Genomic DNA, 24,719 nt, shown 5'->3' on the forward strand with positions numbered 1-24,719 from the left:
TAAGACGAAGGCAAGAAATAAATAATGATAAGCCATCCATCTTAACATTTTGGATGTGGTTGAACAGAGAAGGCTTTACAAGCTCCATGACACATACTGGCGGGCCGGACTGGCTGCGCTTGGCCGAGGGCAGCAGCCGCCTGTGGAAGAGTGGGCGCCTGGGTACCGGGTGTCTGTAGCGCCGTCTGGTTACCCAGGATGCCTTGTTTTTGCAGCCGCGATCTTCGCTTCTCTTCCAGTTCCTTTTGGATTTTGTAGATTTTTTCCGCGAGTAAATGGTAATATTCATCCTGAATGACGAAAAAAATTCTTAGTAATGCAGATAGGGTCGTGTAAACCGAACCGTTCACCATCTATGCGAGAGATCAGACCCCATCCTAGCGATATGCCCTACCATTACAGGAGGCTCGTAATGTTTCTTCCATGCATACATACCCTGCTGTTGGCCGACTCGTACATATCACCCTCCACTTTCCGGGCGTATGCCACCAGGTTTTCCATCCGCCGATCTTTCAGGGCCGCGGGGTCAGGAGTAGGGAAGATTGCCTGTACCCTGCAACAGAGAAAACAGCCATCAATATACGAGGGATTCGCCATCAGTGCACAGCTTAAAGCGTCACCGGATTTACATACAATTTGTGGACCAGATGGTTTCGGAGGTCCTGGGTCACATGCTCATGCCAGGCTTTCCTAACCCCTGTGGTAGAAGGTGGTGCCGCTGTCGGCATGGTGCCCATGTTGCCAACGGAGCTGGGATTGTTCCCATCGCCCAACAAGGAGCTGAACAAGAAAATATGCCAATTAATCCAAGGAACACACATCGCCTTGTACGTAGTTACCCGACCCCAAGCTCCATAGATGGATCCACTTACTTTGTATTGGCCAGTGCGGTGGGAAGAGACGAGTCGTTCATCAGGCTGGTCTGCTGCTCCGTTGCGATTCCTCCAGCGGAGGGGTTTATCGGATTAGCTGCGGGGTGGATAAGCGAAAACGAGCGATTACAGGACAGCACCAGCTTAGGGCGATCCTATGGAGAGCTGCAGCCAGTCCGCTTATATCATCAGTGTATAACGTCCACCACTTACTCAGGGCATTGAGGCCACGAATCTGCTGATGAACTTGAGACTGCTGCTGCCCAGGGCCCTGAGACTGGTTCACGTACGGAAGACCCAGCGCAGCGTACGCCCTTTGCATAGAGCTGGGGTCGATAGGATTGGGGCTACTGAGGGTAGGAGCCGTCTGCTGGGTCCCTCCTCCTGTCCCAATGGGGTTCTGCACTCCGCTGGAAGGGGACACGAGGAGCGCTGAGGAGAGAGAACATGTGAGTCTGCGGTTTGCAGGGGCGACAAGATCATATATATATATTATATATATATATATATATATATATATATATATATATATATATATATATATATATATATATATATATATATATATATATATAAAATTAGCTGTAGTACCCGGGTGTTGCATGGGATAGTAACTGTCTGTCCGCCCCCCATTTCCCAGGTCCGCCCCCCATTTCCCAGGTCCGCCCCCCATTTCCCAGGTCCGCCCCCCATTTCCCAGGTCCGCCCCCCATTTCCCAGGTCCGCCCCCCATTTCCCAGGTCCGTTCCTCTGTCTCTATCCTTCTCCACCGACATCTATGCAAAATGTCAAGACTGTAAATGCGACGGTGCGGTCTCCTTTAGCGACATACACACACACACACACACACACAGCTTTATATATTAGATATCTATCTATATATATCTCTCCATCTATCTATAACAAAAGTCATTCCCCCCGCCCCCCAAAGAGCTATAGTAATCTCAAAACTCACTGAGGGTTCTCTACCCATAATCCTGTGCAGATAATGAAACTGCTGGAAAGTCTTATGTGCAGAAACGGATGTGTGAGCCTGACATTAGGTCTAGTTATTAAAGTGAAAACTGCATGTTTTTTTATTTTGCCACTTAAATATTGCAAAAAATCCCAAATTCACACCAGTCACTTACTCAGGACACATTCCCTTTAAGATACCCATAGCTGAATTTACGCATGCAAATCCAAAATGTCAACTCTCCCCATGCCTTGGTGACAGTCACGACATCCTTGTATGCCCCTTACATGTTTTGCAGAATTTGCCTGCACTCCAACCACCATTAATGAGATTGTTTACTAGTCGGACTGCCCCCTATCAATCACCGTTTTCCCTCCTAGTAAAATCACATCTATACTCGCCTCCAGTGGTGTCGGCACTGGCTCTCCTGGGGATTGTGTGACATTCGGTCACGTGATCCCGGCAGCCAATAAGTGCTGGCTTCACTCTCACCTCCTTTGAACAAATCAAACATCTGAAGGAAGGGAGTGTGAAGCCAAGCGCTGAATGACAATGTCACGCGATCCCCAGGAGAGCCGGTGCCAACACGACTGGAGCAGCGCTGGCCCGGAGGAGACTTTACTTGGGGCAGAAATGGAATTGAGAAGGGGCAGTTAAATTTTTTTTTTCATGCAGATAATTCATGGCAGAGACGAGACTACTCACGCTGCTGGTTCCTTTTGTCGCTGGCGTTCTTCAGAGGCAGGCACACCGGACAATCGTGCCGCGTACAGTTCTTCCAGTGAGAAATGATCTGTCTTGAGGAAGCGCAATGGGCAACTATGGGGAGAAATCAACAATTTGTCACTTTCATACAAGTCTGCATCAGCCGGTGATTGTGCCGGCGACCCGTCCACCGCGCGGCGCTCACCTTGGCAGGCTTTCCCGGCCTGACAGTGCGTCATGTGATTCAGCACGTTCTTCATGGTGCGGCAGTGGGGGAGGGCGCAGTCCCGCATCTCGCCGTTGGTTTGCTCGCGTCGCTGACATTTGTGGGCGTGCAGCAGGAGCACCAGTTGCTGCTGGATAAGTTTCCGCTTCTCCGGGTCGGCGGTCGGGCCAGTTCCCATAGACGGGGTGGCGCCGATGCCAACTTGCTGAACTTGCGCTTGCAAAGGAGACTGCGAATAAAAAAGGGCAAATGGAAAGTCAGACTCGTGCACCCGATATTCATGTCGACATCACATGTGCTATAAAAACGTACCATGTTGGGGACGTTGGCCACCGGAGAGCTTTTCATATCAGAAGGGAACGGAGGGAGGCTGTTGGCCATGGCCGCCTTGGTGGGAAGCTGAGGATTGACCCCCTGGGCTCGAATTTGCTGCGCCTGTGATTGGTTGAACATTTGTCCAAAAGGGCCGTTGTTGCCTTGGAGCCCCATCTACGGGAGAAGGTTAAACATTAAGCGATCGCAACGTGCAACCTGTAAAAATGCAAGAAGAGGTCACCGCGTAGATGTCGTCGACCAATAGACCACATAGCGGTACTATAGGAGAGCAGGGGGATGGCGGCATTACCACGCCAGAGCAGGATAAGGGTCCATTAACACCACATTTCCAGTGTATGTCGGAGGTATGCATTTAAAGGGAACCTGTCACCATTTTTTTTTTCTTATTAAACCAAAAATATCCCCTTCTGCAGCTCCTGGGCTGCATTCTAGGAAGGTGCACCTTGTTGCTGGCCCCCCCCTTGCAGACCCCTAAAAGAACTTTATAAAATTTTACCGTTTCCTATGCAAATGAGTTTGGTTGGCCAGATGGGCGGGCTCTAATTCGTCTCCTGTACCCCCTCCTGCCGCTGTTCGCCGTTCCCAGTCATGATTTACATGGATGACACTGCCCCACGCTGCTGGAGTCTCGCGCAGGCGCATTTCGCTGTGCCCCTATCGCGTGACTGAGCAGAAATTTTCCCTTGCGCGAGCGCCGGTGATGTAATTGCGCAGGCGCAAGATTATGGGCGGGTATGAGGATGACGCTGGGGAGGTCAAACACAGCGCCACCCATAATCTCGCGCAATCGCAAATACATCACCGGCGCTCGCGCGAGGGAAACTTTATGCTCAGCCCCGCGATAGGGGCACAGCGAAATGCGCCTGCGCGAGACTTCAGCAGCGTGCACGAAGATGGGGACGGTGTCATCCATGTAAATCCTGACAGGGGACGGCGTACAGCGGCAGGAGGGGGAGGAAGCGGGGGGGGGGGCAGGACCAGAATTAGAGCCCGCTCATCCAAACTCATTTGCATAGGAAAAGGTAACATTTTATAAAGTTCTTTTAGGGGTCTGCAAAGGGGGGCCAGCAACAAGGTGCACCTTCCTAGAATGCAGCCCAGGAGCTGCAGAAGGGGATATTTTTGGCTTAATAGGGAAAAAACTGGTGACAGGTTCCCTTTAAAGATTTGCAGGCGGAAGGCACTCGTTGTCAATAGGCTCCCGGTGTTGCAGAGCTGTATTGCATTTGCACCTGCTATGACGGGGTTAACAGAAGGGGCAGATGCATTACAGGGAACCCAACATTAGACCCGTGCGGCCCCGGCCATAGAAGCAAAGTCTCCCGCCATCAAAAAGAACAAGGAAATTATGCTAGCAGGTTCAGCCAATCCAGAACTAGGGACCGGGACACCCCAAGTTATAAGGTGACCTAGGACCCGAGGTCAACACCATTGCGTCTTTTCACCTTTGGTGGACAACGCCCGTTTCATACGTGTCGCCAATAACAGCCAATCAGAAACTTGATCCGAAAAATGACAACCTTTCGCCCTGCTAAGAGAACAGCTCATCTGCCCCTATCACCCCCCACTGTATGCCAGCACTTAAAGGGGTGTTCCTAAATGAGAACAAATGGGCTTAGCTAATATCAGGACCCCGGTATTCTGCGAGGTGCCCCAGACCTTCACGGCCTGTTCTGTGTGCAAGATTGGAATACCCCTTTAATACAGAACTAAACTATTGCACCCTTATACCGATTCTTACACCAGGCGACCGGTTTAACTGGCATCTAATTTGCTCCACTTTTTATACTGGTAAATGGCCACTAAAACGTGACGTGGGCTCCTAAGAGCTGCAGTATGATGTACGACTTGCAGCGATCCACATGGCAGAAGACCCGCCGCCATCTTTGCTTAATACTGGAAGAGCGGAACGACATCTCATCCATGTGATGTCGGGAAAGGGGACGCACAAGTCACCACTTCAAAGCCAAACTAGTAACCAAAGATAATGCAAAGCCGAGAGGCCTGAACCTCGACGGGCGACGCTGCAGGAAAGCCTCTCCAAGGACAGTGTCACTCTTAGGCGCCATTACTCTCACAAATCTATCCTCGTATCCAAGTCATCGAGTTCTATAGCAGCCTGCAATACCACACTTCACCTCTAGTGGCCGCTGCACGAGAAGTCCCCTCTTTGCTGGGGGATCGCAGCAGCGCTCACATTAAAAGGGGGATGTCCATGGACGGACAATTCCTTTAAAGGGAAGGGGGGTCGCTTTTTTTTATTTTTGTATTAATAATAATGATTATGAAATCAAGTATTTTTAATACAAAATTAAATTCACTGTTTATATAGTTTTTATTTAATTCTAGTTTTACTGAAGCACTGGGGGGCGGCCATCTTGGATTCGGTGTTTGTAACGACAGTTACTCACCTCCTTTATGGCAGTCCTCTGGGCATAGAAGGCCGTGGTTGGACTCTGACCCCTATACATTAACATTAGAGAAGGCGTCTGCTGTGAAATGGATGCGCCCCCTGGGCTATCCAGATCACAGCAGAGGGAGGAGATCAGCGCCATCTTTGTGGAGCATGTGCTGCACTTTCCCCCTGTCACTTGCCGGGATGGATGGGGTGAGCACCGGCGCCGGGCAATGGTGATTGCAGCATAACTGATCCTGCTGTGCCCCCCCCACGTACTCTGCCGCGGACCCCTCTCTCACCCTCCCCGCGTGTGCTCACCTTGGGCGCTCCGCTGTTCGCTGCTATGTACTGTGATCGATGACAGGACAGGGCTGCCGAGGGCGCAGGTCTGAGGTGAGTGCATGCGGCATTGGGAAACAGTCAGTAGGCAGTGTGGGGGCACTGGAATCCAGTGCGGCGTGGGATACAGTGGAGCACTATGCAGCTGGCCTTAGTGACACTTTGGACATATTAGGATCACTCTGTGGCCACCAACAAAATGGCTCCGCACTGTGATCCTAAACTTCATGCTCTTGTCCTTTTGGAAATACCCAGATTAGAAGGGGGAAGTGACATCACACACAGGAGCGCAGACTCCGCCCACTTTTACTGCAGCTGTAATGTGAGCTAGTTCTACAGTAGGATTTCAACAGCTGCTTACTTTTTTTATATTTTTCTCAATTAAAAACAAATAATTTTATTTAAACATAACCTTAAAAACATTAAATACTTTATATTTTTTCAGTTATTTAATTTTTTTTTAACGACACCTTCCCTTTAATATAAAACAACTCAAATGCTGCGACTGCCGCATGCGGAGAGCTGTAGTTTTGCAAAAGCACAACACCGCTTTACTGTGGAGGATATACGTAGAATATACAGTCACCTACCTTCGCCATGGTCCCCGGGCTGGGCGGTTCGCCATTCCTGTGTGCGCCTGCACCGTCCCTTGTGTTAAGGTTTCAGTGAGAACGCTCCCAGGATTGGCTTGCATGGTGGGCGAGTTGGTACTGTAAGCCGGCCCCGCGACCTCTGTTCCCGGGCCCCAGAGAGCCGTTCAGTACCTGTCCCTGTGCCGGCTGGGCTTGGCTCATTAGTGTGTGCGCAGAGGGTGTTATTCAGTCAGTGCTTGATGCCCTTGGTTAAAGTTGGAGTTCATGCAGATCCCCGCAGACGCCTGCTGAGCGGCAGGACTGCCGCCACCATGCCAACCTGCTTCTGAGACTGCGAGGAGGAACAGACGGACCAGGGGTGCAGCGGTGGGCTTGTTTAATCCAGATGGAGGAGTCACGGACAGGCCTTGGTTGAGAGGGCTCTTGTTGAGGCCCCCAGGTTGCCGAGGCCTGGGCTGTTTTGCTGGCCTTGGCCGCCCATAGTTTGTTGAACGGGGCTGCCGGAGCCCCCTCTTCCCATGCCCGCGCCCAATGCTGGATTCCCTCCGCGGAGAAGGTCGGAGAGGGGCTTGTTCTGGGAAGCTGCATCTTGGCCTAGTCCTCCGCCGGCGCTAAGGAGGCTGAGATCTCCGTTAGGGATTAGCTCGTCTGGGAGGTCGTTTTCCAAATCGAAGAAAGAAAATCTGGGGAGGGAAAAAAACAAAAACCATCAGTAATGTGTGTGACGACGTATCCAGGGTATACCCACCTTCTACAAAGGGTTAATCCCACTGCCAGTCAGTACCAGGACACCCATCCCCAATATGGAAGTCCTATATAAGAGCTGCTGCAAAAACCGCCAACCCACCCTCCCTCCGTGCGGGGGCTGCGGTCACTTGTCTAGTGGTATGGCGATTTCGTTTTTGCGCCATCATCTTCAAAACGCCCGCAAGTCATCAACTTTGAGAAAAGAGTAGAAATAAATAGGAAGGGGTCTTAAAGTTTTTCTCTTTTTTGGAAGTGGACCGGCTCAAACAAAACCAGTGTGCACAAAGCCCAAGACATCGTGTGCCCTTGCATGCTCAGGAACGGTGGTCGGACCCCCAGCGATCATTGAGTGACGGCAGGACCTGCATGATGTGCTCGATGCTTACGTCCCCCTTGGTTTTCCGGTTAGGTTTGTGGTTTTCTGCCACCACCGTGGACAAAAGCCCAAAAACCATGACATCTGCACATCTGGGAATCATCAGGAGGAACGACGATCGTACGCAGATTACAAGCTCCAGACCGGCCGGGGCGAGACGCCTGCGAAGACATCATAGCATACAGACCTTCCCCCCACGTGGCTCAGAGGCTGGTGCTCGGAGGACGTGGCAGCAAGCCAGCACGAGGATCCTGCATTACATGGGACGTTTCTTCAAGCCGGGCGAGTAGACAGCGAGCAGCGGCTGATGCGGGGTGAGGATAGACAGCGAGCAGCGGCAGATGGGGGAAGGGGGGTAGACAGCGAGCAGCGGCAGATGGGGGAAGGGGGGTAGACAGCGAGCAGCGGCAGATGCGGGAAGGGGGGTAGACAGCGAAGCAGCGGCAGATGCGGGGTGGGAGGTAGACAGCGAGCAGCGGCAGATGGGGGAAGGGGGGTAGACAGCGAGCAGCGGCAGATGGGGAAGGGGGGTAGACAGCGAGCAGCGGCAGATGGGGGAAGGGGGGTAGACAGCGAGCAGCGGCAGATGGGGGAAGGGGGGGTAGACAGCGAGCAGCGGCAGATGGGGGAAGGGGGGGTAGACAGCGAGCAGCGGCAGATGGGGAAGGGGGGTAGACGAGCGAGCAGCGGGCAGATGGGGGAAGGGGGGTAGACAGCGAGCAGCGGCAGATGGGGGAAGGGGGGGTAGACAGCGAGCAGCGGCAGATGGGGGAAGGGGGTAGACAGCGAGCAGCGGCAGATGGGGGAAGGGGGGTAGACACGGAGCAGCGGCAGATGGGGGAAGGGGGGTAGACAGCGAGCAGCGGCAGATGGGGGAAGGGGGGTAGACAGCGAGCAGCGGCAGATGGGGGAAGGGGGGTAGACAGCGAGCAGCGGCAGATGGGGGAAGGGGGGTAGACAGCGAGCAGCGGCAGATGGGGGAAGGGGGGGTAGACAGCGAGCAGCGGCAGATGGGGGAGGGGGGGGTAGACAGCGAGCAGCGGCAGATGGGGGAAGGGGGGTAGACAGCGAGCAGCGGCAGATGGGGGAAGGGGGGTAGACACCGAGCAGCGGCAGATGGGGGTAGACACCGAGCAGCGGCAGATGGGGGAAGGGGGGTAGACACCCGAGCAGCGGCAGATGGGGGAAGGGGGGTAGACACCGAGCAGCGGCAGAACACACAATACCCAGGTAATGGCCCCAGCCAATACAAACAATATGCAGAATTAACAAGGATTTTGTATCCTGGGGTCCAGAGACCCCCGTTGATTGCTTACAGGGTATTTCCACCTTTATAGATGGATGTTGTCAGACAGAGCAATTTTGCAATTTACTGTGTGCTAAAATTTCCAGCAGTTCTTGAAGTATTCACTTGTTTACAACTCATTGCCTGGGAAACCGACCACAGCTGCTACACAGCACATGTGCAGCGCTTACAAGCTCTTGTTCTGAAGTCATACGGGATCTCTGAAGCGTGCGGTTACCTCCTAGTTCCGGCCAGCTTCAGCGCGCTTGCTTACAAGCTAGACAGCAGAGGTGGTCGGACTCCTAGGTAACGAGCAGCTAACAAAGTGTTAATATCTGAAAAACGGCTGCAAATTTTAAAAAGCAGTAAATTGCAAAAGTGCATTTATGAAGACGGGAATTGCACCTCTGCTCGTCTCCAGCACGGGAGCGCACAGCCACGAACGAGCCCATATTCAGTGTATGGTTTGAGCGATCAGTTTGGGGTTTCACATCCAAGACCACCAGTCTACAGTGTTTAGGGGCCTCCAAAACACTTCTACAAATTTAGCTCCACCTCCAGGTTCTCAGGACACGCGGGATTGCAGCTGGTTGGATCTCACTACTGGCAGCCGAGCGGCTCCGTAATCCTCGGTGGTTACTAATGGCAGGGCTGTGTACATTAAAATTATTCGCCCATAATGGGATGTCGATGGTAATATCAGGCTGCACGGTCTACATCCCTAATCCTAAATCAAACCCAGAGATTAGGAACCACAAGAGCGAGCGAGGATGAAAGAACCGCAAGTGAAGGGTTAGGACATCGGGACATCCCACAATACACGGGGATACCCGACCACACGGGAAAGCTATCATTACAATGATGGAGGAGGAACGGGGAGCTGCAGAACTTAAGCCGGCGGCGTCTTCGCAGCGATGTGATGGCCACAAGGCAGCTGCAGAACCTCGTGCCCGAGCCAACTCTGCAGCCCAACGAGGCGGTTATACATGGTGAGAATGGACTCAGTCCCCGTATATCTGTGATAACTATCACTCCCAACCTCTCCATGCGCCTGCACGCTGGGCCGGGCCGAGCCTGCACGCTGGGCCGGGCCGAGCCTGCACGCTGGGCCGGGCCGAGCCTGCACGCTGGGCCGGGCCGAGCCTGCACGCTGGGCCGGGCCGAGCCTGCACGCTGGGCCGGGCCGAGCCTGCACGCTGGGCCGGGCCGAGCCTGCACGCTGGGCCGGGCCGAGCCTGCACGCTGGGCCGGGCCGAGCCTGCACGCTGGGCCGGGCCGAGCCTGCACGCTGGGCCGGGCCGAGCCTGCACGCTGGGCCGGGCCGAGCCTGCACGCTGGGCCGGGCCGAGCCTGCACGCTGGGCCGGGCCGAGCCTGCACGCTGGGCCGGGCCGAGCCTGCACGCTGGGCCGGGCCGAGCCTGCACGCTGGGCCGGGCCGAGCCTGCACGCTGGGCCGGGCCGAGCCTGCACGCTGGGCCGGGCCGAGCCTGCACGCTGGGCCGGGCCGAGCCTGCACGCTGGGCCGGGCCGAGCCTGCACGCTGGGCCGGGCCGAGCCTGCACGCTGGGCCGGGCCGAGCCTGCACGCTGGGCCGGGCCGAGCCTGCACGCTGGGCCGGGCCGAGCCTGCACGTGCTCCTAATGGATAGAGTTGGCCATGCACAAGGTGGCCATTGGCTATCTCCTCCATCAACAGAAGCCTTGCTGTTTGGCTGCTGTTTCTTGGGTCTATGACGACATCTTTTGATTAAAAGGGTTGTTCCAAAAATTGCTTTCCAGCTGATGCCTGACTGTTTGGATTTGTGGCACTGATCCGAAATGAGCGCTCTCCCTCCCAAACCGGCAGATTTACCTCTACAGCTTCAGATAGATTGCAGAGGTGGTAACCTAGGCAACAAGCTGTACACTATAAAAGAAGAAGAAAAAAAACCCCTCCATTCTGGAAAACCAGAGAGGCTTTTTTTGCTACCAAGTAAATTGCAAAGTTGCTTGCTTGTAGAAACATTTTGCAATTTTAAACTTGTCGATAAGTGTATGTATGGGTTTACCTGCTTGGGACCCCCATCAATCTCAAAATCAGGGCCTATGTGAAGAAGAGGATTGCGGACTCCTGTTCTTGTTATTGGTGGGGGTCCGATCCTATAGATAGCACTGGCAGAGGGAGAGCAGGGGTTAGCACAAAATGACTGTTCCTATAGCACAGCACTGAGCCAAACACTGGGTTGTATACGAGGGCTGGACTTTCCCATCATTCCCAGTTTGCAGCCATTCACAAGACGCAGGGGGACGAGTCTGGAAAACGTTACCAAAATTACAACTTCTTGCAAAATCATCGTAAACCCGATGCAAAATCTGATCTACGGTACATGGGCCGAGGAACACAAGTCCGGATCTCATGAAGGCCACACATTAAAGTCAGCATTTCACCATGATCCTCAGAGAGGAGGGCAGAGAGAAGAAAAAAAGGGAAAGTTACAAGTTACCACAAAGGCTCAGGGTGTAGTGTATCTCCTCACTTCCTGAGCTGCCATTAATTCATTGGTTCTTGAAGGAACCAGACATGATGACCTCAGGAAACATCCAAAGGTGAATTAGGGATAAGGCACGATCGCTGTACAAGCCCCGCTCCCTGTACACTCCTCGGCAGCGAGAAGAGCTGGAGTCGTCTCCAGTGTTCTGTGCAGAAAAAATGCAACAGCGGCAAAGTATCGAGGACGACAAAAAGCTCAACACCTCCTGAGCGAGCGAATAATCAACAAAATGGCAAGGAAGATACCAGACCTGTGGCTTCTTATCTAATGCCCACACTCAGCACGTCCTGCAGACGCCGGCATCCGTATACGAGACGGAAACGCACGCACTCCTGTACTACAGAACGCATGGGCAGAGCCGGCAGACGGGCGAGGAGCCGGGCAGAAAGGGGCAGCAGCCGACGGGCAACACGGTCAATACTGCACCATTCTCTTCCACATTGCCATTCCGCATTGCCATGCCCCGCTCTTTCCCCACGCGCCGCCCCGCTCTCCTTCCCCCCAATCTTTCCCCACGCGCCGCCCCGCTCTCCTTCCCCCCAATCTTTCCCCACGCGCCGCCCCGCTCTCCTTCCCCCCAATCTTTCCCATGCGCCGCCCTGCTGTCCTTCCCCCCAATCTTTCCCCACGCGCCGCCCCGCTCTCCTTCCCCCCAATCTTTCCCCACGCGCCGCCCCGCTCTCCTTCCCCCCAATCTTTCCCCACGCGCCGCCCCGCTCTCCTTCCCCCCAATCTTTCACCACGCGCCGCCCCGCTCTCCTTCCCCCCAATCTTTCACCACGCGCCGCCCCGCTCTCCTTCCCCCCAATCTTTCCCCACGCGCCGCCCCGCTCTCCTTCCCCCCAATCTTTCCCCACGCGCCGCCCCGCTCTCCTTCCCCCCAATTTTCCCCACGCACCGCCCCGCTCTCCTTCCCCCAAATCTTTCTCCACATGCCGCCATGCTCTTTCCCCCCGATTTTTCCCCAAGCACCACCCCACTCTCTTTCCCCCGATCTTTCCCCACATGCCGCCATGCTCTTTCCCCCCGATTTTTCCCCAAGCACCACCCCACTCTCTTTCCCCCGATCTTTCCCCACGCGCCGCCATGCTCTTTCCCCCCGATTTTTCCCCAAGCACCACCCCACTCTTTCCCCCGATCTTTCCCCACATGCAGCCATGCTCTTTCCCCCCGATTTTTCCCCAAGCACCACCCCACTCTCTTTCCCCCGATCTTTCCCCACATGCCGCCATGCTCTTTCCCCCCGATTTTTCCCCAAGCACCACCCCACTCTTTTTCCCCCGATCTTTCCCCACGCGCGTCCCGCTCTTTATCCCCGATCTTTCTCCACAAGCCGCCCTGCTCTTTCCCACACACTACCCTTGCTCTCTTTCCCCGATCTTTCTCCACACGCCACCCCGCTCTCACTCCCCACGCATCACCCATGTCTCTCTCCCCCTGATCTTTCCCTATGCGCCGCCCCGCTCCCCTCCCAATCTATCCCCACGCACCGCCCTTGCTCGCTTTCTCCCCTAATCTATCCCTACTCTCCACCCTGGTCTCTTTCCCCACGCGTCGCCCCGCTCTTTTTCGCCACGTGCCGCCCTTGCTCTCTTTCCCCATGCGTCGCCCCACTCTAGTTACCTCTGCTGCACCGCCCCGCTCTTTCCCCCAATCTTTTTCCCCCACGCACCACCCCGCTCTCTCCACGCCCGCTCTATCCCCATGCGCCGCCCTGCTCTTTCCCCCAATCTATCTTTCTTTTTCCCCCTGCGCTGCCCCACTCTCGTTACCCCCTCGACCCGCCCCGGTCTCTCTCCCCCAATCTTTCCCCACGCACCGCCCCCACCCTTTTCCCCAGTGCTGTTCCGCCCCATGCTCTTCCCCCACCGTTCTCTTTCCCCATGCACCGTCCCACTCTCTTCCAGCAAGTTTTATAAGGCCAGACCCAAGGAAAGGCATCGTAAATACAACTGCACGCTGGCCATACAAATAGCTGTGGGCAACTGCTCTCCCTCCCGAGAACCTAAATACACTGGGATCAGCCAAGCAAAAATGTGTTCTGGGAGCGAGCTACTGCAAGAGATCTCTGGTGGCATCTCATCTCCTTAAAGAGGTAGTTCACTACTTAAGTTTTCCAAGCCACACTGATATAACGTTGAGAAACCAAGCTTCTCTCAAATACCTTGTGTTGGCAAATGTGAGCGGCACTATTGCGGACCTCTCATCCCCATCGTGGGACCCCCAGGCTCCATGACCTCTGATGACCGCAATAGCACCGCTCACAGGCACTATTGCCAACACAAGGTATTTGAGAGAAGCCTTGTTTCTCAACATTATATCATTGAGGCCAGTAATGAAATTGGGGTGAACCACCCCTTAAAAAACCAGGTATGTTGAAATCATGCATTCCCAACCTCTTTCCCTCCTGACGACACAATCATTTATATGAGAATGGGCACCGAAAATCTCCAGTTACCCGATATTAATAGGATAGGTGATAACTTACGGGGGTCCGATGCATTAATGGGGTTCGTCCAGCGTTTCCGACAGCAAGAAAGTCTGCAGCATTTGCCGTCAAATATATTACAACCTCGACAGACCCCATTGAAGTCAATGGGGTCTGTCAGGCTCTGCCTTTAACTTTTTGCTGAGACCATAAGACTGATGACGGCAGATTTTAGCAGGACCGACTACCACCGAATGTGTACAGGGGTGGGCTGACATCAATATATTGTAAGGAGGACCGGTCCAATTTAATACATACTTGCATTCCCGACATTCAATTCTATATTGTGCTGCTCCTCTGTTACTCTGCCTGGAAAAGTGTGAATAAGTTTGACAGCTGGAGGCGTATTTGTCCCCCCCCGGTCCAATCAAGGCTGACCGTGAGGGACGCGCCCCTATACACAAGCGAGTGTGACTTTGAACAGGAGGAGTAACGGAGGAACGGCATAACATTGAAGAAAAGCGTTATGCTGCGGAGAACACACGTCTTCATGCCGGGAAGAGCTGGTTTATTTCAGATACAGCCAAATACGCCGCAGCCCACTGGCAACCGGCAGGGGTAACAAGCCCGCGTCTCTGATCACGGCCCATGCCAGGAGGATGAAAAAGAAAGACGAAAGTGTGAAGCCGCCGATGACATCCAGCACTTGGCAGAATCTCCTCTGTAAGGTAAATGTATTTACAGGCTTTAGTACACAAAAAGGTTCATGCCAGGCACACACGACCGCCGGTGCCAAGGCCTGAGGGCGCATAGCTTCACATCTAGACTGTTATAGTAATGGCTCTGGTCTGCAGCGGCCCCCGCGCCTTCTGACCAGCGGTGCATGGGGCACTGGGTCTACCCGCGGCAGCCTTTCCCTGTATGAGTATTGCCATCTTTTCTAAACAGTCCACTCTGAGCCTTTACCCGCTGGACAACCCCTTATGCTTTTCCCAACTTTTACTAAAATGGAGGAAAAAAAAAAAATTAAAAAAAAAAAAGAACCAGCAATGGTTGCTAAGCGCGGCACAGACAAGTTTGAGCTGTTGCTTAGCAACAGGTGACACCACACATGTTGGCATCACTGCTGGCACATATTGGAAGATCCTGGTACAAGGCTGCAATGGTCGGGGCATGCTGGGAGTTATAGTTCTGCAACAGCTGAAGACATGCAGGCAGCAAACAAAAAAAGGCAAAAAGAAACCATGTTAGAAGTCTTCCCTCTCCACGATGGGGGTGATGCTTTTCGGCAGCACTAATTTGTCAGCTCAGAGGATGAATCTAATTGTGAGAATCATTCGCGGCTCTGGAGGGGGAACTCGAAGGACCGTTATCAGCCCGACCACTGAAATCAGAGCGCGCCGCTTGAGGAAGTGTGGTCAGGACAAGCGGAGGGACGGCCAGGAACCCGGCACTCGGCTCCGGCGAGCGCATCACTCTGCAACAAAGACCACCACGTTACTGGTCTCTGATTGGAAGAACGTCAAGAAAACCCCCGACTGCCGCGAGGAGAAGCCATGATCGTCAAAGCCCCTCCGCCCTCCCGACATGTCCGTATTATGCTTTCCTTATATTGCCTCATTAAATAACTCTGGGGGATCTTTTCGTAGAAGTTTGTCCCTCTATTATTCCTCCTGGAAATGCCATTTGCTGTCAAAAAGGCGGCTCAGTACTGATCACATGCTGGAACTAGAGCGGAGCGAAAAGATTTACAGGACCCTGGTCCAGCATCATAGTCAGTACTCCAATTATACAGGACCCTGGTCCTGCATCATAGTCAGTACTCCAATTATACAGAACCCTGGTCCAGCATCATAGTCAGTACTCCAATTATACAGGACCCTGGTCCAGCATCATAGTCAGTACTCCAATTATACAGCACCCTGGTCCAGCATCATAGTCAGTACTCCAATTATACAGCACCCTGGTCCAGCATCATAGTCAGTACTCCAATTATACAGAACCCTGGTCCTGCATCATAGTCAGTACTCCAATTATACAGGACCCTGGTCCAGCATCATAGTCAGTACTCCAATTATACAGCACCCTGGTCCAGCCTCATAGTCAGTACTCCAATTATACAGGACCCTGGTCCAGCATCATAGTCAGTACTCCAATTATACAGCACCCTGGTCCAGCATCATAGTCAGTACTCCAATTATACAGCACCCTGGTCCAGCATCATAGTCAGTACTCCAATTATACAGGACCCTGGTCCAGCATCATAGTCAGTACTCCAATTATACAGGACCCTGGTCCAGCATCATAGTCAGTACTCCAATTATACAGAACCCTGGTCCTGCATCATAGTCAGTACTCCAATTATACAGGACCCTGGTCCAGCATTATAGTCAGTACTCCAATTATACAGGACCCTGGTCCAGCATCATAGTCAGTACTCCAATTATACAGAACCCTGGTCCAGCATCATAGTCAGTACTCCAATTATAAAGGACCCTGGTCCAGCATTATAGTCAGTACTCCAATTATACAGAACCCTGGTCCAGCATTATAGTCAGTACTCCAATTATACAGAACCCTGGTCCAGCATTATAGTCAGTACTCCAATTATAAAGGACCCTGGTCCTGCATCATAGTCAGTACTCCAATTATACAGGACCCTGGTCCAGCATCATAGTCAGCACTCCAATTATACAGAACCCTGGTCCAGCATTATAGTCAGTACTCCAATTATACAGCACCCTGGTCCAGCATTATAGTCAGTACTCCAATTATAAAGGACCCTGGTCCTGCATCATAGTCAGTACTCCAATTATAAAGGACCCTGGTCCTGCATCATAGTCAGTACTCCAATTATACAGGACCCTGGTCCAGCATCATAGTCAGTACTCCAATTATACAGAACCCTGGTCCTGCATCATAGTCAGTACTCCAATTATACAGGACCCTGGTCCAGCATCATAGTCAGTACTCCAATTATACAGGACCCTGGTCCTGCATCATAGTCAGTACTCCAATTATACAGCACCCTGGTCCAGCATTATAGTCAGTACTCCAATTATACAGGACCCTGGTCCAGCATTATAGTCAGTACTCCAACTATAAAGGACCCTGGTCCTGCATCATAGTCAGTACTCCAATTATACAGGACCCTGGTCCAGCATTATAGTCAGTACTCCAATTATACAGAACCCTGGTCCAGCATCATAGTCAGTACTCCAATTATACAGGACCCTGGTCCAGCATCATAGTCAGTGCTCCAATTATACAGAACCCTGGTCCAGCATCATAGTCAGTACTCCAATTATACAGGACCCTGGTCCAGCATCATAGTCAGTACTCCAATTATACAGAACCCTGGTCCTGCATCATAGTCAGTACTCCAATTATACAGGACCCTGGTCCAGCATTATAGTCAGTACTCCAATTATACAGGACCCTGGTCCAGCATCATAGTCAGTACTCCAATTATACAGAACCCTGGTCCAGCATCATAGTCAGTACTCCAATTATAAAGGACCCTGGTCCTGCATCATAGTCAGTACTCCAATTATACAGGACCCTGGTCCTGCATCATAGTCAGTACTCCAATTATAAAGGACCCTGGTCCAGCATCATAGTCAGTACTCCAATTATACAGGACCCCGGTCCAGCATCATAGTCAGTACTCCAATTATACAGAACCCTGGTCCAGCATCATAGTCAGTACTCCAATTATAAAGGACCCTGGTCCTGCATCATAGTCAGTACTCCAATTATACAGGACCCTGGTCCTGCATCATAGTCAGTACTCCAATTATAAAGGACCCTGGTCCAGCATCATAGTCAGTACTCCAATTATAAAGGACCCCGGTCCAGCATCATAGTCAGTACTCCAATTATACAGAACCCTGGTCCAGCATCATAGTCAGTACTCCAATTATACAGAACCCTGGTCCAGCATCATAGTCAGTACTCCAATTATACAGGACCCTGGTCCAGCATCATAGTCAGTACTCCAATTATAAAGGACCCTGGTCCTGCATCATAGTCAGTACTCCAATTATACAGGACCCTGGTCCAGCATCATAGTCAGTACTCCAATTATACAGGACCCTGCTCCAGCATCATAGTCAGTACTCCAATTATACAGAACCCTGGTCCAGCATCATAGTCAGTACTCCAATTATACAGAACCCTGGTCCAGCATCATAGTCAGTACTCCAATTATACAGGACCCTGGTCCAGCATCATAGTCAGTACTCCAATTATAAAGGACCCTGGTCCAGCATCATAGTCAGTACTCACATATGGCAGGGCCCTGGTCCGCCTCCCATCAACGGTGGCTTTCTGGGCACCTCTGGCATATACAAGGCCTCCTGAGGAAGTTCGCAGGACCCTACCCACAGCGGAGTACCACGGTGTATTGATGTGACACTGTTCCGGGGATCTGCAAATCTTTTTGCTCACCTCTAATTTGATGGACATAGCAATGCATCAGTCCATTTCCAGGAGGAATATCAGAGGAGCGGCAGAATGTGGACATGAATGTAAAGATGTTCACAGCTTTAGGGATGAGCAAATAGATCTGCAGACCCTGATCACATCATTAAACCCTGCAAATCGTCTTCTACCTAACCGAAAGAGCGCTGGGGAAAATGATTTGTAGGCTCAAAAGGTACGCCGAACCTAAAAAAAAAAAAAAATAATAATAAATAAAAAAATAAAATAAAAAAAAAAAATAGCAGATAGGATGCGGTTCGCGGGGACAACGGACGAGACCGCGGGTCCTCGGAATCGATTTTCTCATCTCTATTCCGCACTCATATAGTGGGGAATAAAACAGAGGTTCTCTTCATTGTATGATCCGGCATTGGCCCCTAAAATACCCCCCAATGACCTGCGGGATCCCCCCATCTGTGTAATAAACCATCCCAAACTGCAGATCAGGTCTGATCTCTGCAGCCTCGTGCATGGGGATCCGTACAGGCTCTGTGCACTCAGGAGCTGCCGCGGCTCCATATCACATGCTGCCATATAGTGCACACTAATATGTGCGGGATATGACAGAGGGGACCGCGTATACCACTATTCAGATGAGTCGTACACACGGGCGCTATAGAAATACGCATCATTACGGTTCCTTTTGATTTTCGGTATGCAGTTATTGCCTGGTGTAAAATATGGCGCGATCTGCAGCTCTTAGGTTATGAGCCCAAGTCAGTGCCATATAGTAACACCACCGCCATACACTGAAGCACGCTACATCCCACATACCCATAATGCACTCATCAGCGCAGTCACACCAGAAAGGAGCAAAGACTGTCCAACAGACATGACTATAATCAGTGATTGCCAGACCAGAGCCCTGCAAACCTCCTCCGACCTACAACGTTTCCGGCGCTCCTGAACATAACGGGGCCACAGCGTTTGTGCCATGGACTACTGACGTGGCCACTGGAGACCTGCCGCTCCAACACCTGAGGGGGTCGGGGATAGGAGATGGGCGTCGCACCACCCCCTGAGAGGAGGGGGAAGGGGGAAGGGAGGGGGGGAGATGGCCACCGCGCTACTACCTGAGGGGGGGGGGGGGGGGGGGTGACTGCCGCCGGACCGCCACCTGAGGGGGTGGGGAAGACAGCCACCATGCCGCCCCACCACCCAAGGAGGAGGGCCGCCATGCCAACACCTGAGAGGGAGGGAAAGAGGGGGGGGGGGGGGAGACTGCCATTATGCCACCACCTGAGGGGCGGGAGGGGGGGGTTAACGAACGCCGCACCTCCACCTCAGGGGGAGAGGAGCGCCGTACCACCACCTGAGAGGGGGGAGGGGGGGGAGACAAACGCCGCGCCACCACCTGAGGGGGAGGGGTCGAATGCTGTGCCACCACCACCTAAGGGGGAAGGGGGGGGGGGGGGGGGGGGTGCCCAACACTGCGCCACCACCTGAGGGGGAGAGGGGGGGGGTCAAAAGTCGTGCCATCACCTGAGGAGGGGGGGGGGGGGGGGTCGACAGCCGTGCCACCACCTGAGGGGGAGGGGGGGGGGATGCCGTGCCACCACCTGAGGGGGAGGGGGGGGGGGGATGCCGTGCCACCACCTGAGGGGGAGGGGGGGGGGATGAACACCACGCCACCACCTGATGGGGAGGGAGGGACGAACGCCGCGTCACCACCTGAGGGGCAAGAAGAGCCCTAGAGAGGCTCTCCAAGATTATGAGAGCCATCCGTAGGCTCTGTAATCCGTATTAGATTGATGGTTGTCCCGGGGGTCTGCTTTCCGCTTCGTGCACTGTGTTGGGGTCGTTCTCGGGCACTGCAGCTCGGCTCCCGTTAGCTGCACACAGGAAAGGAATGGCGCATAGTCCACCGGCAAATCTGTGCAGATAAAATCCACAGCGGGACGAAGGGAGTACAGAAGAGAGCGTACGATATCCACACATACGAAAATTTGCCTTAAAGGGAACCAGTCACCACTTTTTTGGCCTATAAGCTGCGGCCACCACCGGGCTCTTATATACAGCATTCTAACATGCTGTATAGAAGAGCCCAGGCCGGGGGTATAACATAAAAAAACACTTTATAATACTCACCTAACGGTCGCTCGGTGGGCCTAATCTCTGTTGTCCAGTGCCGGCGCCTCCTCTTTTGGCCATCTTCTTCCTCCTTCTGAAGCCTGGGTGCATGATGCGTCTACGTCATACACTCGCCGGTCCTGCGCAGGCGCACTACAATACTTTGATCTCCCCCTGCTCAGGACCTGAATGACGGCGAGTGTGGATGACGTCGGACCCGTCACGCATCGTGGCTAGAGAAGAAGGAAGACAAAGATGGTTAAAAGAGGCGGCGCCGGCACGGACAACGGAGACGTCCATAAGGCCCACTGCGCGACCGTTAAGCAAGTATTATAAAGTGTTTTTTATGTTATACCCCCGGCCTGGGCTCCTTATATACAACGTGTTAGAATGCCGTATATAAGAGCCCAGTGGTGGCCGCAGCTTATACGCCAAAATAGTGGTGACCGGTTCCCTTTAATCTGTAGAGCGTCACGTTTTGTGGATTTTCATCTTTTTTAATGCAGAAAAAGTGAAAATTACCAGCAAAAAAAAAAAAAATTCCCCTTATGTCACCCTACACTTTATAAGCCACAAATGTCTACCAACTACACCCCAAACTGGACAATAGTGGCCACCACTAACCAGCAGCCCCCGCTCTGTGAGGACGTGCCCACTCCTGTCCACAAGCTACAGATTTATTTCTTGCATTTCTGACACTGCCCTCTATATCCAGAAGGAACTATTAGAAATTCATGCACTCCCCGTGAATACATCCACATTCAGATGTATGCAACGGAAATGGAGACACAATCCTGCTGTGTGAGTCCACCCGAAGGTCTGCAGCAGATCCCATCGAATCCAGTGCCCTCTGAACTGACCAATTAGCAACTGAGGGGAATCCCCAAATATCCCATGATTATCTGAATAGAAGATTTCTGGACGACAGTGATGGGACCGCCGTGCCACCACCTGAGGGGAAGGGGAGGGGGGACGGCCGCCGCGCCACCACCTGAGGGGAAGGGGAGGGGGGGGACGGGACGGCCGCCGCGCCACCACCTGAGGGGAAGGGGAGGGGGGGGGACGGCCGCCGCGCCACCACCTGAGGGGAAGGGGAGGGGGGGACGGCCGCCGCGCCACCACCTGAGGGGAAGGGGAGGGGGGGACGGCCGCCGCGCCACCACCTGAGGGGAAGGGGAGGGGGGGACGGGACGGCCGCCGCACCACCACCTGAGGGGAAGGGGAGGGGGGGGACGGGACGGCTGCCGCGCCACAACCTGAGGGGAAGGGGAGGGGGGGGACGGGACGGCCGCCGCGCCACAACCTGAGGGGAAGGGGAGGGGGGGACGGGACGGCCGCCGCGCCACAACCTGAGGGGAAGGGGAGACGGCCGCCGCGCCACCACCTGAGGGGGAGGGGAGACGGCCGCCGCGCCACCACCTGAGGGGGAGGGGAGGGGGGACGGCCGTAGCACCACCACCTGAGGGGGAGGGGAGGGGGGACGGCCGTAGCACCACCACCTGAAGGAGAGAGACGGTCACTGCAGAGGGGGAAACGTCTTTGAATTTTCAGGAAGTGATGATGTTACAACCATTTGCACCTGATCACAGCAGACAAGAACGAGTTGTACGGTTGGCACCAGATTACTGAAGCCAGCGATTGGCTGCAGCGGTCACATGGACGTGGTCAGAACCGGCAGAGTGCGCCGATTTATTACTTGTATGTGTCTCCGGGTTTGTGACATCCCCTAATAAGGCTCACATCTGTTTACATTTTTGCATCCATTAGGCCCCTTTCACACATCAGTTTCTTGCCGTCAGTCACAATGTGTCGAATTTTGAAAAAACGGATCTGGCGACTGTTGCTGCTGGATCCGTTTTTTTTCTCATCAACTTGTATTAGTAACAGATTGCGACAGATTGCCTCACGTTTCATCTGTCGCTCGATGGATCTGTCGAACGTTGTCCGTCGGATGGAGATGACGGACAAAGTAACTTTTTTTGTCTACATTGAAAAAAAACAGTGACGGATTTGTCGCCGTCCGTTGCTGGGTAGAATGGAAGCCGATGGGCGCAGGATCCATCGTAATCCGTCAAATGACAGAATCTGGCAACGGACTCCGTTTTTTTTAAACTGAGCATGCTCCAATTATATTATTATTTAGTCCTCAGCTAGTTGGATCCGTCAAAAAACTCATCCATTGATCTGTCGAGAAAATGGATTGTGACTGACGGCAAAAAAGTGATGTGTGAAAGCGGCCTCAGGAACAGCCCGTGCTCTCTGCTCACCCGGTTTCCATCCGTTATGTTATACACTGAACCGGTTCATCCATCGACTCTCGGATAATGGATCAGTGAAGAACGGACGATGAAACTGGAGGAACGAGGTCTCAGGCTTCAGCCACTTTTAGCAAATATAGACTTTAACGGTCTGATGCACAAAATGCAATCTGCGACCCGCGGGCAGCCCCAGGCAACCTGCAGACAGCCCCATGTAACGTGCAATCCGCGGGCAGCCCAATGTAATCTTTAGGCAACCCCACGTAACGTGTAACCCGCAGCCGGCCCCACGTAACCCGTAACCCGCAGCCAGCCCCATGTAACCCGCAGCCAGCCCCATGTAACCCGCAGCCAGCCCCATGTAACCCGCAGCCAGCCCCATGTAACCCGCAGCCAGCCCCATGTAACCCGCAGCCAGCCCCATGTAACCCGCAGCCAGCCCCATGTAACCCGCAGCCAGCCCCATGTAACCCGCAGCCAGCCCCATGTAACCCGCAGCCAGCCCCATGTAACCCGCAGCCAGCCCCATGTAACGTGTAACCTGCAGCCAGCCCCATGTAACGTGTAACCCGCAGCCAGCCCCATGTAACGTGTAACCCGCAGCCAGCCCCATGTAACGTGTAACCCGCAGCCAGCCCCATGTAACGTGTAACCCGCAGCCAGCCCCATGTAACGTGTAACCCGCAGCCAGCCCCGTGTAACCCGCAGCCAGCCCCGTGTAACCCGCAGCCAGCCCCGTGTAACCCGCAGCCAGCCCCGTGTAACCCGCAGCCAGCCCCGTGTAACCCGCAGCCAGCCCCGTGTAACCCGCAGCCAGCCCCGTGTAACCCGCAGCCAGCCCCATGTAACCCGCAGCCAGCCCCATGTAACCCGCAGCCAGCCCCATGTAACCCGCAGCCAGCCCCATGTAACCCGCAGCCAGCCCCATGTAACCCGCAGCCAGCCCCATGTAACCCGCAGCCAGCCCCATGTAACCCGCAGCCAGCCCCATGTAACCCGCAGCCAGCCCCATGTAACCCGCAGCCAGCCCCATGTAACCCGCAGCCAGCCCCATGTAACCTGCAGCCAGCCCCATGTAACCTGCAGCCAGCCCCATGTAACCTGCAGCCAGCCCCATGTAACCTGCAGCCAGCCCCATGTAACCTGCAGCCAGCCCCATGTAACCTGCAGCCAGCCCCATGTAACCTGCAGCCAGCCCCATGTAACCTGCAGCCAGCCCCATGTAACCTGCAGCCAGCCCCATGTAACCCGCAGCCAGCCCCATGTAACCTGCAGCCAGCCCCGGCCTCCCGCCGTCCTCTCCCCGCTCCCGGCCGCACTCTCCCGGCCTGCGCTCCTCCCGGCCTGCGCTCCTCCCATCCCGGCCTAGTCAGTGTCGGCGCCGCGGCCTCTCCTACCTGTGCTGTCCGCGCTGGCGGAGAAGCCCGGCGAGCTGAGTTTGGGTCTCTTCCGGTTGGGCGGCCCGTCCAGCAGGTTCTCGGCCATCTTCTCCCCTTCTCTGATCGGTCACCGAAGGCAGACAAGGCTCCCTCCCCGGAGGAGGAGCAGTGCTCGGGGAGGAGGAGGGGTCCCGGCCGCCGCCGCTGCTGCCACCACCCTCAGCAGCCCCCCGAGTCCCGCATCCCGCGGGGGGGCCCGGACTCAGCCCCCCGAGCCGCCCCACAAATCACTGCGCCCACAAGCTGCAGCGCCCCCTGCCGGTGACTCCCCCACACCTCACCCCGAGCGGGGGGCGACAAACACCGGGGGCTGCGGCCCCACCAGTGCCGGGTGCCGGCCTAGGCCGCGCTCTGGGGAGGTTGCGTCAGGCCTCGGTCCCAGCTCCCTCCCCCTGCTCGGTGCTCTCCGCCCGCCCACGCAACCGTGCGCTCCGCTTCCTCCTCCTCCTCCGGGAGGGGAGGGAAAACAATGAAGCGACCGCCACCAAAACGGACGGAGAAAAAAAAAAAAATGAGAGTCGCCTCCTCCGGGGGGAGAAGGAGCTGCCCCCCGAGCGCCTCCGGAGTCCCCGCTGTGCCGGCTGGCAGCCCTCTCCGCCCCTAGGTTCCGCGCAGGGGCCCCGGAGATCTCCGGCGCTGACCGAGCCGCGACAAGATGGCGGCTGTTGATTCCTCAATT

The 24,719-nt window shown here is 54.4% G+C and overlaps 1 protein-coding gene across 1 annotated transcript in view; it reads right to left on the minus strand.

The window, feature by feature from the left end:
- The window catches only part of CREBBP (CREB binding lysine acetyltransferase), a 71,490-nt gene extending 47,404 nt beyond the window's left edge, over positions 1 to 24,086 (minus strand). Inside the window, 18 exon segments of the mRNA XM_075319782.1 lie at positions 98 to 290; positions 436 to 553; positions 634 to 780; positions 873 to 969; positions 1,086 to 1,304; positions 2,533 to 2,646; positions 2,738 to 2,987; positions 3,071 to 3,247; positions 6,422 to 6,445; positions 6,448 to 6,537; positions 6,539 to 6,646; positions 6,649 to 6,731; positions 6,734 to 6,763; positions 6,766 to 6,786; positions 6,789 to 6,863; positions 6,866 to 7,107; positions 18,405 to 18,459; positions 23,999 to 24,086. Coding sequence (XP_075175897.1) covers positions 98 to 290; positions 436 to 553; positions 634 to 780; positions 873 to 969; positions 1,086 to 1,304; positions 2,533 to 2,646; positions 2,738 to 2,987; positions 3,071 to 3,247; positions 6,422 to 6,445; positions 6,448 to 6,537; positions 6,539 to 6,646; positions 6,649 to 6,731; positions 6,734 to 6,763; positions 6,766 to 6,786; positions 6,789 to 6,863; positions 6,866 to 7,107; positions 18,405 to 18,459; positions 23,999 to 24,086 — 2,131 coding nt within the window.
- Positions 24,087 to 24,719: the final 633 nt, after the last annotated feature.

Source organism: Anomaloglossus baeobatrachus, chromosome 7, assembly GCF_048569485.1.
Source record: "Anomaloglossus baeobatrachus isolate aAnoBae1 chromosome 7, aAnoBae1.hap1, whole genome shotgun sequence".
Lineage (NCBI taxonomy): Eukaryota > Metazoa > Chordata > Amphibia > Anura > Aromobatidae > Anomaloglossus > Anomaloglossus baeobatrachus.